Source organism: Dendropsophus ebraccatus, chromosome 12 (assembly GCF_027789765.1).
Source record: "Dendropsophus ebraccatus isolate aDenEbr1 chromosome 12, aDenEbr1.pat, whole genome shotgun sequence".
NCBI classification, from domain to species: domain Eukaryota; kingdom Metazoa; phylum Chordata; class Amphibia; order Anura; family Hylidae; genus Dendropsophus; species Dendropsophus ebraccatus.
In genome coordinates this window covers 65962643-65978953 of record NC_091465.1, presented here as the reverse complement: position 1 = coordinate 65978953, position 16311 = coordinate 65962643, and the positions used below count along the sequence as shown (strand labels likewise).

At 48.7% G+C, this 16311-nt stretch overlaps 1 protein-coding gene across 2 annotated transcripts; it reads left to right on the top strand.

Moving 5' to 3' along the window:
* The first annotated feature begins 1492 nt into the window (after positions 1-1492).
* Positions 1493-16244, top strand: NOSIP (nitric oxide synthase interacting protein). 2 transcript variants are annotated; one of them, XM_069947996.1, is made up of 9 exons: positions 1493-1550; positions 2681-2773; positions 4007-4112; positions 4532-4613; positions 6718-6859; positions 6999-7138; positions 13240-13427; positions 14440-14548; positions 14982-16244. In XM_069947996.1, the coding sequence occupies exons 2-9, from the start codon at positions 2704-2706 to the stop codon at positions 15051-15053; spliced, it is 909 nt and encodes a 302-aa protein (XP_069804097.1). In that variant the 5' UTR covers positions 1493-1550; positions 2681-2703; the 3' UTR covers positions 15054-16244. The 2 variants fall into 2 exon arrangements, with proteins under 2 accessions (XP_069804097.1, XP_069804098.1); XM_069947997.1 differs by lacking the exon at positions 1493-1550 and adding an exon at positions 1607-1628.
* The last annotated feature ends 67 nt before the right edge of the window (positions 16245-16311 follow it).

The following is a 16311-nucleotide window of genomic DNA, read 5'->3' as shown; positions in this document are numbered from 1 at the left end:
CTCCGGCCCGAAGGCCGCATTCGGCCCCTGAGACCTCCCGATGTGGCCTGTTGCTCCCCTGTGATGTGCGCGCCGCTCTGATGGGGCAGGAGCCGGCATTCACAGCATCTTCCTGTGTCTGTGACGACTGTTAGATACAGGAGGATGCTGTCTGTGCCGTCCCCTTCCCCACCAGAGCGGCGCACGTCTTTCTCCACCTGGGGCCGCTTGCGATGACGTCATTTCATCGCACATCGCCTGCAGGAGAAGACCGGCACAGACTAGAGGGGAGAGAAGAGGACCAGGGCAGCGTGGAAGCCGAGGAAAGGTGAGTGGGATGTTTATTTTTTTTTTTATTTGGGACATGCATGGGGGGGGGGGTTAACTAGGCTACCAGGGACATGACTGGGGGGGGGTTGACTGACGCGCGTTGTCCCCGTCCTTCTGCAACGACGTAATCTTTTGGAGGCCCCCCGTCCCCGATCTTTTGTCAGCGTAATCTTCGGGAGGACAGCTGAATCACTGCAGCCGTCCCTGATGCCGGCCCCATCGGCTGCTCAGCCGCGATTGGCTGAGCGCAGTTATGCTCAGCCAATCGCGACTGAGCAGCCGATGACGCGGCAGAGGGGGGCCGGCATCAGGGACGGCTGCAGTGATTCGGCTGGCCTCCCGAAGATTACGCTGACAAAAGATCGGGGACGGGGGATGACACCCGTCAGGTATGTATGGTACACTACACTTCTGGGTCCAGGTGCGGGGGTGGGGGAACACGGGGAAGGGGGTGATTCACAGACATAATATACATTACAAAGTTGTATAATTTTGTAATGTGTTATTTTGTGAATAATTTCTTAACGCCGCACTACCCCTTTAACTACAATAGAAGGGGCACTAGGGGAACAATACTTTGCCTTGCCCTGGGTGCTGCAAACCCACGCTACTAATTGCCGCGCACAGTATGCGGCCCTTAAATGATTTTATTAATGCCCGGCCCCGACATGGAAAAGGTTCCCCACCCCCTCCCATAGACGGCCAGCATGACACGGAGGCTGGCAGGCCAGTTTTGCTGTGTGAACTGGCCCTTATCAAGCGTTCTTGAAGTATTTTTTCTTTGCTGGCCATAGTAACCAATCACAGCTCAGCTTTTATTTCTTATATTGATCTGATTGGTTGCTATGAGGGGAGGTTACTATAAGACAGCCCATAAGTCTCCCGTTTATCAGCTAACTGATTGGCTTTCTGTTCAGCTAGTTTTGAAACTACAACTCCCAGCATGTTCTGCGTGTATTTCCCTCAGCAAGTTCCTTCCACTCTATGATAATATTATGTTTGTAGTATATCAGCACGGTGTTGTTATATACACGCTTATATTTCTTGTTACACCGTTCCCTCACACCGCACTGTACACACAGCGCGCCAACCATTCCCTTTCCCGCCCAATTGACGTCATCAAAATAGGAAAGTCTCCCCACTCGCCCCGCCTCACTCCTGATCACGTGTTGTCCCCAGGCTTCGCTTCTACGTCATCACCCTGCGACGTCCGGGATCCAGAGGAGAGCGACGTTTCCGAGGTAAACAAGGCTGTGTGAGAGCTGTGCGGTGTACGGAGCTATCTGTCTCCCCGGGAGCCGCGTCTCCTCTCTGCACTTGTATGTTGTCCTTGTTTAGCGGCTGTTGTGAAGCCTGTCTCTTGGGAGGGATGCTGGGAGTTGTAGTTCTAAGCCTGTTTGCTGAGCAGTAGTGGTAATGACGTGGTCTCTGGTTCCCCAACATAGTTTGACTCCAGTCTGACAAAAAGAACGGCCTATCTAGAGGATTACCACCTTAAATTGGTTACTGCCATCAAGACATTGCCTCATAGGGTCTCAGTTATGTAAGCCATGGCAATGAATAAGTGCTAAGCTGGGGTCTCCCATCATAGTTGTCTTTCTTACCTTATAGACCAGTGTTTTTCAACTACAACTCCCATTGTGTATATGTAGTGTAAAAAAAATCAGTGCTCCTTAACCTCTTGCTTTCCAGCTGCTGCAAAATTACAACTCCCATCACATAAATTTAGTGCACAGACTAGTGAGAGCCAACCTGATGCACTACTCCCTGATGTAAACTACTACTCCCATAATGCACTGTAAAGAGTTGTAGTTTAGCCTAGGTTCAGAACAATGGTATTAAATGTATACATAGCTGCTTCCTATAGATTTTGCCCATTGGGAGTGATTACCAGTGGCTTCCCCTGGTGTTATCAGATGTCTAAGGATTTCCCCTGACGCTGGTGGGTCTTCATCTAGATGAGGGATAGGGAACCTTGGCTCTCCACCTGTTGCAAAACTACGACTCCCATCATGCATGGACAGCCAAAGTTTAGACATGGATGTCCATGCATGATGGGTGTCAAACTTGTGTCCCTTCAGCAGTTGCCAAACTACAATCCCCCTCTTCCCTAGACAACCAACGCTTTAGCATGATGAGAATTGTAGTTTTGCAACAGCTGGAGGGCTGTGAGTTTGATCTAGAGAAAGAGGAGTTCATATATGACACTTGGTGCACCTGTGTGCAGAAGTAATGCACTTGTAGGCTTTTATATTGTGAGAGTTAGGGAATAATATCTTGCTCTCTTTAATTTATTGTTTTTGTTAGATCTCGGTGTCCAGATGTTTGTAGACATACATAACATTGCTGCATTCTATATGTATTTTTACAGAGATTTCTGCTCAAAGATAGAAGATGACAAGGCATGGCAAGAACTGCACAGCCGGGGCTGTCTACACCTACTACGAGAAGAAGAAAGATACAGGTTTGTAACAGTCATTAGAGGAGTTGGGATAGGTCCTCTATCTGATCAATGAAGGTCCCACAGCTAGTGTCCCAACTTGTCCGCTTTTTAAAGAGCAGACAGCTCTGTACATTGTGTAGTTGCTGCAGCTCAGCGCCTATTTAATGGGGCCTGAGCTGCTGTAATCTAGAATGGCAGGTTCCCTCACTTTTAACTGTGTGTCAGACACCATGGCTCTGCAGACAGCTGACTGGTGGGGGGTGCTAAATGTCGGCACTTTGCTGATACATTATCAATGGCCTATTCTGAGGATGGGCTATGAATTGGAAAGTCATGGAAAACCCCTTTAAAGTGGTACTCTGCTCAAATAAAACTTAGAGAATGCACCATTAGGTACATCCTCTTCAATCTGACCCAGGGATAGAATGGTGCCGTCATAGGGAAGCCAGCGCCGCGGTCCGTTTTTTGAACCGCAGCCCGTGTACGGCACCGTTCTATCCACGGGTACCGGGCCGGGGCTGAATCATAGGAGGCGGGCTGGCCCGCCCCCAGTGGGAGGGAATTTCCTCCCCTCTATGACGCAGCTCATTAGAATCAATGGAGCCGCGCCATACAGGGGCGGGGGATTCCGCCCACCAAGAGCGGGCCGGCCCGCCTTCTGTGCTTCAGCTCTGGCCCGGTACCCTTGGATAGAACAGCGCCGTACACGGGAACCAGGCCTCGGTTCAAAAAACGGACAGCGGCACTGGCTTGCCCCAGACAGCGCCGTTCTATCCCTGATGGTACATTCTCTTTAAAAATGTTGCTGCCCTGAAGAACAACATAACATACAGCCCATTCTTACCTTTCCATTCTCCCTGCTGTCTTCCTGCTTCATCTTCAAGTCCCGGCTGAACGATCCCGTTTCAACTTTTAAGACTGATTCCTCTCGGTAGTTACTGCCTGCCCAGCCAAGAGGGACCGCAACATATTAGAAGTTTTGTTAGAGCAGAATACCCCATTAGTAACATACAATTTAGTATATGCAATGTAGAAGTGCACTGAATTGTATTGTTACTAAGCAGAATATTGCACAATTAATGGAATATTATAGCAGCTGTCTCTTGGGGGGGGGGGGAATGGTTGTTTCTTTATTTGTGGAGAACCCTTAAATATTCTTACTTATCATAGCACCTATGACGTGTTTCTTTTATACCTGTAATATGTGCCAATTTCTGCTGTGGTGAGTCACACACTGACCTTTTGTGTTTTCAGCTGCTTCGGGATATGGTACTCAGACAGTTCGTCTCAGCAAAGATGCTGTGAAAGATTTTGATTGTTGCTGCTTGTCTCTTCAGCCCTGTAAAGACCCAGTAGTAACGTAAGTGTCATGAACCTGTGAGAAGTTAATGTGGCTGTTCCCCTGTAACACAACATCCTGCACATGTTTGTTGTAACAGGGGCAGCAAACCTCATAGACATAATTTAAAGAGGATGTCTGTTCTATAACATCAGAGCTCAAGTGTTGTGGAGACTTTGCAGCATCCACATCATCTTAACTCCCCCGCCATGACTGATCGATGTACATGTCAGTCAGTCAAGGGAGGGAGGAGGTGTGCCTGCTGTGACTCTGCACCATCTTCATTACATATGATTCTGAGATTCCCTTTAAGAATTCCCCTTTAAAAGCCAATGGCACACTAGGCTGTGGAGCTAAAGCCGTAAAAGCTTGCTCAGGTAAGGTGAATGGATGTAAAAATGTTAATAATAGAAGTAGCAAAATTTTCTTTTTTTTTCTAGGCCAGATGGATACATTTATGAGAAGGAAGCAATACTTGAGTATATCTTGCATCAGAAAAAGGAGATTGCTCGTCAAATGAAGGTGAAATACTATTCTAAGACATGTGTAAAACTTCATTTACCAGCATTGTACTCTAAGTTTGTTAAAGAATCTACCACTGAACAGAGCCTTAGGGCTGTATTACATGGCACAATTAAGGCTGCATTCCCATGTTCCACGTTCTTCACAGAACACGGATGTGGAATGCCTGTAACCGACTTCTCCCCCTGCCCGGACAGCATCTGTAATTAGATGCCGGGAGTAGGGGAACTGTACAGATATGCACCACGCTGTAATGACAGAGCCGCGTGGCTGATTCATTACACTGTGGCTCATATCTGTACAGTTCCCCCCGCACTCAGCATCTAATTACAGATTCTGCCCGGGCAGGGGAGACTCCGTTACAGGCATTCCACGTCCATGTTCCGTGAGGAATATGGAACGTGGGAATGCAGCCTTAGAGGAGGAAGACAGTGCCGACCTGCCGGGTCAGTGCTTTCTTTCTCCTCATTCCCTGCTTGCGCTATTACACACAGACAGCAAGTGGGGAGCAGCAGGAGGGGCTTCCGGACGATCCTTAGATTGTCCAGGTGGCCTATTGGAGAGAGCGGCGGGCAGCAGACCGCTGCTGTCCTGATTGTTTTGATTCAACATGTTGAAAATCAACCATCCAGCCGACATTGTGCATGTCGGCAGATTGTTGCCATTTAACGTGACTAGAGATGAGCGAACCGAGTCGATCCGAACCCGAATGATCGCCATTTGATTAGCGGTGGCTGCTGAATTTGGATAAAGCTCTAAGGTTGTCTGGAAAACATGGATACAGCCAATATATGACTATATCCATGTTTTCCACATAGCCTTAGGGCTTTATCCAACTTCAGCGGCCACCGCTAATCAAATGCCGAAATTCGGGTTCGGGTGGACTCAAGCATGCTCGAGGTTTGCTCATCTCTAAATATGACCTATTACACCAAATGATTATCGGCTGGTGTAATAGAGATGAGAGGAAAAACCTTTTTAAGATTGGCTTTTGCAGCGTGGTCAAAAGCAAACTCAACACACAGTGAGAGGTTAGTTGGGGGGGGGGGGGGGAGATCAGAAGCAACGTGAGAAAATATTACCTTTTTGAAAGAGTAGTAGATGCTTGGAAAAACTTCCAGCAAATGTGGTAGGTAAATCTACAATAACAGAATGTAAACCTGCCTGGAATAAACAGATATCTATCGTAAGATACTAAGAAGGGGAATACTAAAAGGGAAGATTAGATGGACCCAGTGGTCTTTTTCTGCCTACAATTTTCTATGTTTCTATGTTGCCCAAACCCTCTGACATACTGACTACTGGATACCTATCATTTTTACATGTCATAGTGACATTGCAGAAACTAAATTGATCAGCACCTCCTAAACAATTAAATAAATGCACAGGTGTACACTGCCATGGCTGCAATACAAATGCACAAGTTAAAAAGAAATAGAGCAGCACAAGATGTGTGAACATTGAATTTAGGAATTACATTACTGCATAGTGGCCGTATGATGTTGCTGATGTTATGTGACTTTTTTGTGAATCCATACAATGCTTGCTCAGCTTTCTGAGGACAGTCGAACAGAAATGAAGAGGCAGAGCAGTCAACTGAGTCTTTCTGAGCCTTCTTTTTAGCCAGCCTTAGGCTGGGTTCACACACAGTATATTTCTGTCAGTATTTTGGTCCTCATATTGCAACCAGGAGTGGATTAAAAACACAGAGAGGCTGTGTTCACACAATGTTGAAATTGAGTGGCAAATATTTGCTGTTATCTTAAAACAATGGCTGTTATACTGAAATAATGGCAGTTATTTACTGTTATATGGCGGCCATCCACTCAATTTCACCATTGTGTGAACAGAGCCTTTCTGTGTTTTTAATCCACACCTGGTTGAGGTTGCAAAATACTGACCAAATACTGACTGAAATATACTGTGTGTGAACCCAGCCTAAGGTCGGGTTCACCCTACGTAAAAAACACGGCCGTCTTTCATAACAACGGCCCTATTTGCACAAACAACGGCCGTAGCTTTGAGAACATTTAGCAAAGTTATTTTGTACATGACTAATTTCAGTAGCACTGAATAATAAGTTGCATTATCCGTTATCCCACAGGCCTATGAAAAACAAAAGAACGAGAAAAAAAATGAAATGGAGGAATTAAACAAAGCTGCAAAAGAATCCAAAATGAAAGCATTCCTCAATAAAGAAATGTCAATCATCAGTAAACCACTTAATCCTTTTACAAGGAAAGCAGGTAAGGTCCACACCTCCCATCTGTCATGTGGAGTGTTCTGTCACTTCCATTTCACTGCCTGTGAGGACGGCTCCAAATACACAAATAGGAAAATGTTTTATGCTGCATCTAATCTATGACATGGGATGTTTATGTGTAGAGAGTAGCGGGGCAGCAGCGGCGGCGGAGGAGGCTGGCACCAGTAGTCAGCAGAACGGTGAGGATAAAACTAAGCAGCTTCCCAGCTTCTGGATCCCATCACTGACGCCGGAAGCAAAATCAACACTTGTGAAGAAGCCGGTGAGTCTTACTCTCCTTTCTGAAATTCCCGAGCGATCAAAAGCATTGGTTCTATGGAGGAGTGATAAAATATATTTAGTGGGTAAAAACATTTGACTATTTTGTGCCCAGCTGAATTTACACCACACATCTGCTGCTCTTCTGCCACATCTGAACATTTGATTAACTGTAATGGAAATATATTATTTTTAGGAAAAACTATTAATATCAGATTGGGGAGGGTTTGACTCTTGGCAGCTTTACTGATTAGCTGATCAAGGGGGCCTCTCACACTACTTCCAGACACAGCCCGGTACCTTTTGGTTCTTATATGCATATATTACAGTTTGTTCCCTTTCACTGGATTAGGAGAGGGTTGTAGTACCAGACACAGCTGTACAAAACATATAGAGCTGCACCTGGTTCACAATGGATGTGACTGGTACTGTGGCCCCTTCAGTCAGCCAATCAGTGAAGTTCCAGAAGTCAGATGTCCACAGTCTGATATCGATGGCTTTTCTTTAAGGTTAGGGCATCAGAATTGTAATCCTGGTAAACCTACTTTAAAGTTGGCATCGGTTCTGCACAAACTTAAGGCCCTATTATAACAAACATTATCGGCCGTACTTGCTTGTTTACTGTCCATTCTGGTCAATAATCGTTCAATGTAATAGCTCATGTGAAAAGACCACAATCATCCGAGATGCACGATGTCAGCTGATGTGGTCTTTCAATATTTGAAAACAGCCTCATTATGACAGCGACCGTCTGTTGCTCGTCTCTCCATGTAATAGTCGCAGCAGCAAACCGCTGCTTACTTTGTCTGGGCAGTCCCTTCCACAGCTCTCCACTTGTCCTCGCTCACTGTGTGTGCCATGACCTGACAGGTCAGCACTTGCGCGCGCATCAGAACACTACGGCCAGAAAGATCACCCAGCTGGTACTTAATTACCGTCCGGGATGATCTGGGCAGAGACCGGCCGTTCTGTGACCCGGCCGGGTCACGGAACGGCCGGTCTAATACGTTGTGTGAACATAGCCTTAGGGTGCATCTAGCTACATTTTTCTGGACTGCTGCATTAAGACCACACAATAAATAGTTTGTGTGAATGTACCCTTATCCTTGGGGGTCTGTGAGCTTGCAATCCCATCAATCTGTAGAAAGAAATAGCCATTGTGCTGCATTGTTGTCTTTTGGCTCATAGATCTATGTTCCAGGCTTTGTTAACCTTACTGCCATTGAGATGAATGGTCCTGTAATGTATTTGTAAGGAGCTCTCCCAGATAATATATTCATAACTAATATGAGGATGTACTTCATGTCTTTGTTCCTGTGCCCACATATTAATGTAGTGTACTTGTATACAAACACTTTTTTGTAAGTTACTATTACAGGGGATATCCAGCCGAAATCTGATGGCTACATTTAAGAAGATTGTATAGATCAGTGTTTCTCAACCTGCGGTACGCGTACCCCAGGGGGTACGCACCACAGGTTGAGGGGGTACGCCGGGACGTGGGGAAAAAAAATTATTTTGGGTGCCAGCAGTGTCGCGGCACCTATCCCCGCCGCTGCTCTCATATCCTTCCCCCAGCAGCAACCTTACCAGCTTTCTGTGGGGTACAGGACATGGTGAGGCTGCTGGGGGAAGGATGAAGTCCGAGGTCACAAACCAGCAGCCTCTCAACTCACTGTCTCTGAGGCCCTGCTGGTCCGGCCGCCTGCGGGGACATCAGCCTGCCGCCGCATCTTCTCTCCTCTCCGCCGGGTCACCTCAGGCAGCCTGTTCGGGATTCGTCCCCAGGCTGCCGTATATCCTCCTGGAGCCCCCGGCTGGACGCTGCAACCCGATCCGGCAGCCTCACGCTCTTCCCCCGCGGCTGCCGGATCGGGTTGCAGCGTACAGCCGGGGGCTCCAGGAGGATATACGGCAACATGGGGACGAATCCCGAACAGGCTGCCTTAGGTGACCCGGCGGAGAGGAGATGCGGCGGCGGCGGCAGGCTGATGTCCCCGCAGGCGGCCGGACCAGCAGGGCCACAGTGAGTTGCGAGGGGGTAGTGGTGCTACTCTGCCCGCGGCTCCTGCAGTAGATTGTGGACCAGGATATAGGGCGGCCCCCATGTCCACCTGGCGCCGCTTCTCCCCTACGGCTGACGCTGCTGCCTGTGGAAGTGGTGTGCCCCATCTCCCGGTCCACAATCCAGTGCAGCAGAAGCCCCCGGCGGGGTAACCCAGCGCACCACCACATCATCACCTCTCTCCCCCCTCCACCTCCTCTGTACCCCCATCATCACCTCTCTCCCCCCATCATCACCTCTCTCCCCCTCCCCCTCGTCTCTACCCCCATCATCACCTCTCTCCCCCCTCCACCTCCTCTGTACCCACATCACCTCTCTCCCCCCTCCACCTCCTCTGTACCCCCATCATCACCTCTCTCCCCCCATCATCACCTCTCTCCCCCTCCCCCTCGTCTCTACCCCCATCATCACCTCTCTCCCCCCTCCACCTCCTCTCTACCCCCATCATCACCTCTCCCCCCTCCACCTCCTCTCTACCCCCATCATCACCTCTCTCCCCCCTCCACCTCCTCTGTACCCCCATCATCACCTCTCTCCCCCATCATCACCTCTCTCCCCCTCCCCCTCGTCTCTACCCCCATCATCACCTCTCTCCCCCCTCCACCTCCTCTGTACCCACATCACCTCTCTCCCCCCTCCACCTCCTCTCTACCCCCATCATCACCTCTCCCCCCTCCACCTCCTCTGTACCCCCATCATCACCTCTCTCCCCCCTCCACCTCCTCTCTACCCCCATCATCACCTCTCTCCCCCCATCATCACCTCTCTCCCCCCTCCACCTCCTCTCTACCCCCATCATCACCTCTCTCCCCCCTCCACCTCCTCTGTACCCCCATGATCACCTCTCTCCCCCCATCATCACCTCTCTCCCCCCTCCACCTCCTCTGTACCCCCATCATCACCTCTCTCCCTCCTCCACCTCCTCTGTACCCCCTCCACCTCCTCTCTCCCCCCTCCACCTCCTCTCTCCCCCCTCCACCTTCTCTCTACCCCCATCATCACCTCTCTACCCCCATCATCACCTCTCTACCCCCATCATCACCTCTCTACCCCCATCATCACCTCCTCTCTACCCCCATCATCACCTCTCTACCCCCATCATCAGCTCTCTCCCCCCCCTCCACCTCCTCTCTACCCCCATCATCACCTCTCTCCCCCTCCACCTCCTCTGTACCCCCATCACCTCTGTACCCCCATCATCACCTCTCTCCCCCCTCCACCTCCTCTCTCCCCCCATCATCACCTCTCTCCCCCCATCATCACCTCTCTCCCCCCTCCACCTCCTCTGTACCCCCATCATCACCTCTCTCCCCCCATCATCACCTCTCTCCCCCCTCCACCTCCTCTGTACCCCCATCATCACCTCTCTCCCCCCATCATCACCTCTCTCCCCCCTCCACCTCCTCTGTACCCACATCACCTCTCTCCCCCCTCCACCTCCTCTGTACCCCCATCATCACCTCTCTCCCTCCTCCACCTCCTCTGTACCCCCTCCACCTCCTCTCTCCCCCCTCCACCTCCTCTCTCCCCCCTCCACCTCCTCTCTCCCCCCTCCACCTTCTCTCTACCCCCATCATCACCTCTCTACCCCCATCATCACCTCTCTCCCCCCTCCACCTCCTCTCTACCCCCATCATCACTTCTCTCCCCCCTCCACCTCCTCTGTACCCCCATTATCACCTCTCTCCCTCCTCCACCTCCTCTGTACCCCCTCCACCTCCTCTCTCCCCCCTCCACCTCCTCTCTCCCCCCTCCACCTTCTCTCTACCCCCATCATCACCTCTCTACCCCCATCATCAGCTCTCTCCCCCCTCCACCTCCTCTCTACCCCCATCATCACCTCTCTCCCCCTCCACCTCCTCTGTACCCCCATCACCTCTGTACCCCCATCATCACCTCTCCCCCCTCCACCTCCTCTCTACCCCCATCATTACCTCTACCCCCATCATCAGCTCTCTCCCCCCTCCACCTCCTCTCTACCCCCATCATCACCTCTGTACCCCCATCATCAGCTCTCTCCCCCCTCCGCCTCCTCTCTACCCCCATCATCACCTCTGTACCCCCATCATCACCTCTGTACCCCATCATCACCTCTCTTCCCCCATCATCACCTCTGTACCCCCTCCACCTCCTCTCTACCCCGATCATCACCTCTGTACCCCCTCCACCTCCTCTCTACCCCCATCATCACCTCTGTACCCCTCCACCTTCTCTCTACCACCATCTCCTCCCTACCCCCATCATCTCCTCTGTACCCCCTCCACCTCCTCCCTACCCCCACCACCTCCTCTCACCTCTCATCACCCATCACCTTCTCTCACCCCCATCACCGCTCCCCTCCTCTGTCCTCCTCTCTCCCCTGTCTTCCTCTCCCCCCTTCACCTCCTCTCTCTTCCTCTCCCTTCTTCACCTACTCTCTTCCCTGTCTTCCTCTCCCCATTCACCTCCTCTCTCTTTCTCTCCCCCCTTCACCTCCTCTCTCTTCCTCTCCCTTCTTCACCTCCTCTCTCTTCCTCTCCCTTCTTCACCTCCTCTCTCTTCCTCTCCCCCTTCACCTTCTCTCTCTTCCTCTCCCTCTTTACCTCCTCTATCCTCCTCTTTCCTTCTTTTCCCCCTCAGACCTTACTCTCCCCTTAATCTCCTTGTGGCTCAGAGGCTGGAGAAGAGAGGAAGACCTCCTCCATGGGCGGATAACATGAGTATGATTTTTTTTTTGTTTGTTTGTTGGGGCAGGAGGGGGAGGGAGTAGAATGGTGGGCATTACTATGGGGACAGGGCAGGAGGCATTATTACTATATGGGGGGTCATAGAAGGGGATATTATTTTTAAATGAGGGATCCTAAATACGGGGACAACCCACACACCTACTCACTTTACAGCGCATTACACCAAACAGCGAAGTTATTACTGTATGGGAGCCTATAGGTAGGAAAAAGGGAGGGAAGTTAAAGGAAAACTGTGACGCCTAAGATGTTTGGCAGGTTCTCTGGCAAGAAGTAAATTGTAGCTGCAAGAAATCATCATGGTGGTCTGGGCCAGATGGAGAGGAAAATGAAAAGTGATATATGGCTACATGGGGAGGTATCTGGCTATAGAAGGAGGTATCTTAACTACATGGGGAGATGTCTGGCTGCAAGGGGGTAGGTATCTGGCTACATGGGGAGATATCTGACTACATGGGGGAGATATCTGGCTACATGGGAGGAAGTATTTGGCTACATGGGGAGGTATCTGACTACATGGGGGGAGGTATCTGGCTACATGGGGAGATATCTTGCTACATATAAGGGGTATCTGGCTACATAGGGGAGATATCTGGCTACATAGGGGAGATATCTGGCTACATGGGGGGAGGTATCTGACTACATGAGGAGGTATCTGGCTAGATGGGGAGATATCTTGCTACATATAAGGGGTATCTGGCTACATAGGGGAGATATCTGGCTACATAGAAGAAGGCCTCTTGACTACATGGGGGAGATATCTGGCTACATAGAAGAAGGCCTCTTGACTACATGGGGGGAGGTATCTGGCTCCAGGGGGACATATCCATCTCTGTGGGATATATCCCACCTGCTTCTCTGGCACCCGGTTTACTGACAGCCTGCTCAGCCAATCAGTGCACAGTCCCACCGTAGCCACTGATTGGATGAGCGAGCTGTCAGTGAGCTGGGAGCCAGAGAAGCAGGTGGAAGTACAGGCAGGTAAGCAGGATCTGTTAGGGGCCGGCAGCTAATTAGGTAAATAGGCAGCGGCTACATTCTCGCAGCAGATTGAAAATCCTCTGTGAGAATGCAGAGCCATAGGCCATAACAGTACAGAGTATCGCAGTGGATTTTGCTGTGAAACATACATGTAAATCTACCCCGGGCAATGTTATTAATGGATGGCATCGTTGGGGGTACTCGGCTGGAGCATCTTGTCACATGGGGGTACTTGGCCTGAAAAGGTTGAGAAACACTGGTATAGATGATATGTGAGTGACAACATGAGAAAGGAATTGACTGGACAAAGATTCAGAATGTGGTTCTCTAATACAGGACAAGACTGTGTACTGCCCCATGAGCGGGAGGCCCCTGAAGATGAAGGACTTTGTCTCTGTGAAGTTCACTGCGGTAGATGACAAAGTGGATCGCGTGGGTCTCATAAATCGACAAGACAGATACGTGTGTGCCGTGACGAGAGACATGCTGGGCAACTCCGTACCATGTGCAGTTCTGCGGCCCTCGTAAGTTGTTACTGCGACACTTCTGTCTTACAATACAAGCTCCACGAGTTATATGTACAATCGGCCTTGACTAACCAGGTCCTAACCCGTAATAAAACAAACCTACGCTATATCACGAGGACAGTGTTATACTGATGCCACAGGCTCTTTACTCCCAGTCCCCTTATCATTATACATCACTGTATGGAGGTGGAGGGTACTCATATCTAATACCTTTATATTTCCTTATTCTATGTTTAGTGATATTAGTATGACCAAGCATGGCTGTCTTGAACAGATTGTCTGTGTGCAGCATGCATATGTTGCCGACTTGAATTTCTGTCTCCACTAGTAATGCGGACATGCGTTTTTGTCTGCAGTCTAGACATCTATCCCCCACCCCCTCTATTCCAGAACCTGCGTGATTTCATCTGGTCAGGATCAGCTGTAGGTTTGTACTGACACCCGGTGGTTGAAAATAGTAGTGACTTGTAATGTGATGTGTTCATTTGTATAGTATGTACACTGATCAGCCATAACAATAAATCTGCATGCCTAATTCTGTGTAGCTGTCCCTTGTACTCTGACCTCCTGAGGCGTGGACTCTACAGAACCTCTGAAGGTGTCCTGTTGTATCTGGTACCAAGGCATCAGCAGTAGATCCTTTTGTGTCCTGTGAGGTGCGGCCTTGAGGGATCTCCTTCTTCTATTGCTCCAGTTCTGATGCTGAGGCTGTGGCCTAATGCACACCAAGCTGCAATGCCCTTTGTATGGATTAAAGCAGACAGTAGCCTTCACTTCCCACACATCAATGGCCTTGGTCACCTATGACCTTGTCACAGGTTGTCCTTTGGGAGATACCACTGCATATGTGAAACACCCCACAAGACCTGCCATTTGGGAGATGTTCTGACCCAGTTGTCTATAACAATCCAGGCATTTCAGATCCTTATACTTCACCATTTTTCCTGCTTCTAACACTTTACCTTGGTGGACTGACGCTGACTCTCCCTTTTTATGTTCTGTTTTTCAGGGGAGCGGTGGTTACCCTGGAATGTGTTGAAAAACTCATTAAAAAAGATATGACCGATCCGATCAGTGGGGATAAACTCACTGAGAAGGACATCATTGTGTTGCAGAGGGTATGTACCATTACATTTATTGTCTTAAAAGGGTTATCCAGGCTTAGGAAAAAGCACAGATCCTTTCATGTAGAAACAGCACCATCCCTGTCCCCAGGTTCTGTGGGGGTATTACAGTTTAGCTCTATTCACTACTATGAAATTGAGCTGCAAAACCCGCACCAAAACTGAGGACAGCTGAGGAGCTGTTTCTGAAAGAAAGTGGCCATGTTTTTCTAAGCCTGGGCAACCCCTTTTAAACATGCAGTCTCATTGATACAGAATTTATTTTTCGTATTTATTTACAAGTGGCAAGATTTACAGAGTTAACGGTAGATTCAGTGACAACTGGCCTCTGATACATAAGCCCATCCAATTACACCTGACCTGGGAGCAGTCCTGTCATAATGTAGTAGCTGTGGCTGATGTATATGTCCTGTTATTTGTATTACAGGGAGGCACAGGATTCTCAGGGTCTGGAGTTCAACTGGAAGCTAAAGAAGCTCGGCCGGTCATGCAGGCGTGAACCTTATACTGTGTTATCTGCTTGTCTACAGCAAAAGCCCCTCTGTGTTCTTCTGACATTCCAGCTCTATTGTCCTACTAAAAATGTCTAGATTGTTCCAGCTCTGGACAGTCAGGACAAGAGGCAGAATATCTTCAGAGAACTAGTCGCAGGTTCAGCTCATTTTCTGGGAGGGTGGGGGGTATGGCAAGGCAGCACTGATTGGCTGATGGGGACAGCTGGGAGCCTCACACACAGCCGCAGCGCTGAGCAGGTAATGTATGCTCCGGGCCAGGGGCTGAGGATAAAAATTCTGCTGCGGATATGTAACCCCATAGACCTTCACACTACCAGGATCTGCAGCGGATTTCGCTGCCAACTCACAGCGTGAAATCCACTGCAGATCCGGTACATGTAAAGCTACCCTCAATGTGCATAACTTATTTTTTTTTTTTTTTGTTTTTTTTTTTTTTAGTTGATGCACTATTCTATCTGTGTGTGTTATACTTTTTTTTTTTTTTTTTTTTTTAAATTCATAAATTCAAATCTAGTGTGTCATGTTTGTTCCAATGCTGTTCTTGCCTGGTGAAGAGACTGTAAGCCTTTATAAACTTAAGCTTCTCATTTTCTAGATAAATGATTCACCAAACTGTGACTGACTGGCTGTAACAAATATAATTCCTAGCATGCTGCAGGCTGTCAGGACATGCTGGGAGTTGTGCACAACAGGCAAGTTAGGCTGGGTTCACACTGTGGTTTTGCAATCCTTTCAACGTATCCGTTTTTAATTGGGTACTTTTAACGGACAGACAAATGTAGTCAACACTATTTTTGTGTCCGTTAAAAAAACAAAACAAAAAAAAAACGCATCCGTTTCGATCAGTCTTTATAATGCAAGTCAATGGAAAATGGATAATACACAATTGCGTCCGTTTTTTTCCCATAAAACGTGTACATTAAACGGATTGCAAAAATGCAGTGTGAACCCAGCCGTATAGTGTCATGTTCACGTTTATAAACTAATGGCCACACACCTTCCGTTCAATAAAGAAAACTAAGATGTGATCAGATCTATGGGAAGGAAAAATAGTGCAATAATGTTTCCCCCCCCCCTTTGGTATAATAACTAACTTCAACAACCCAATGTGTAATGCATTACTATTATGTGCAGTGGATTTCCAGTTTATTTTTAAATAAAGATGATATGAAACATTTGCTTAGATCTGTGTTTTATCTGGGAAATTGTTTACATGTGCGTGATACTAAATGTTAGTATATT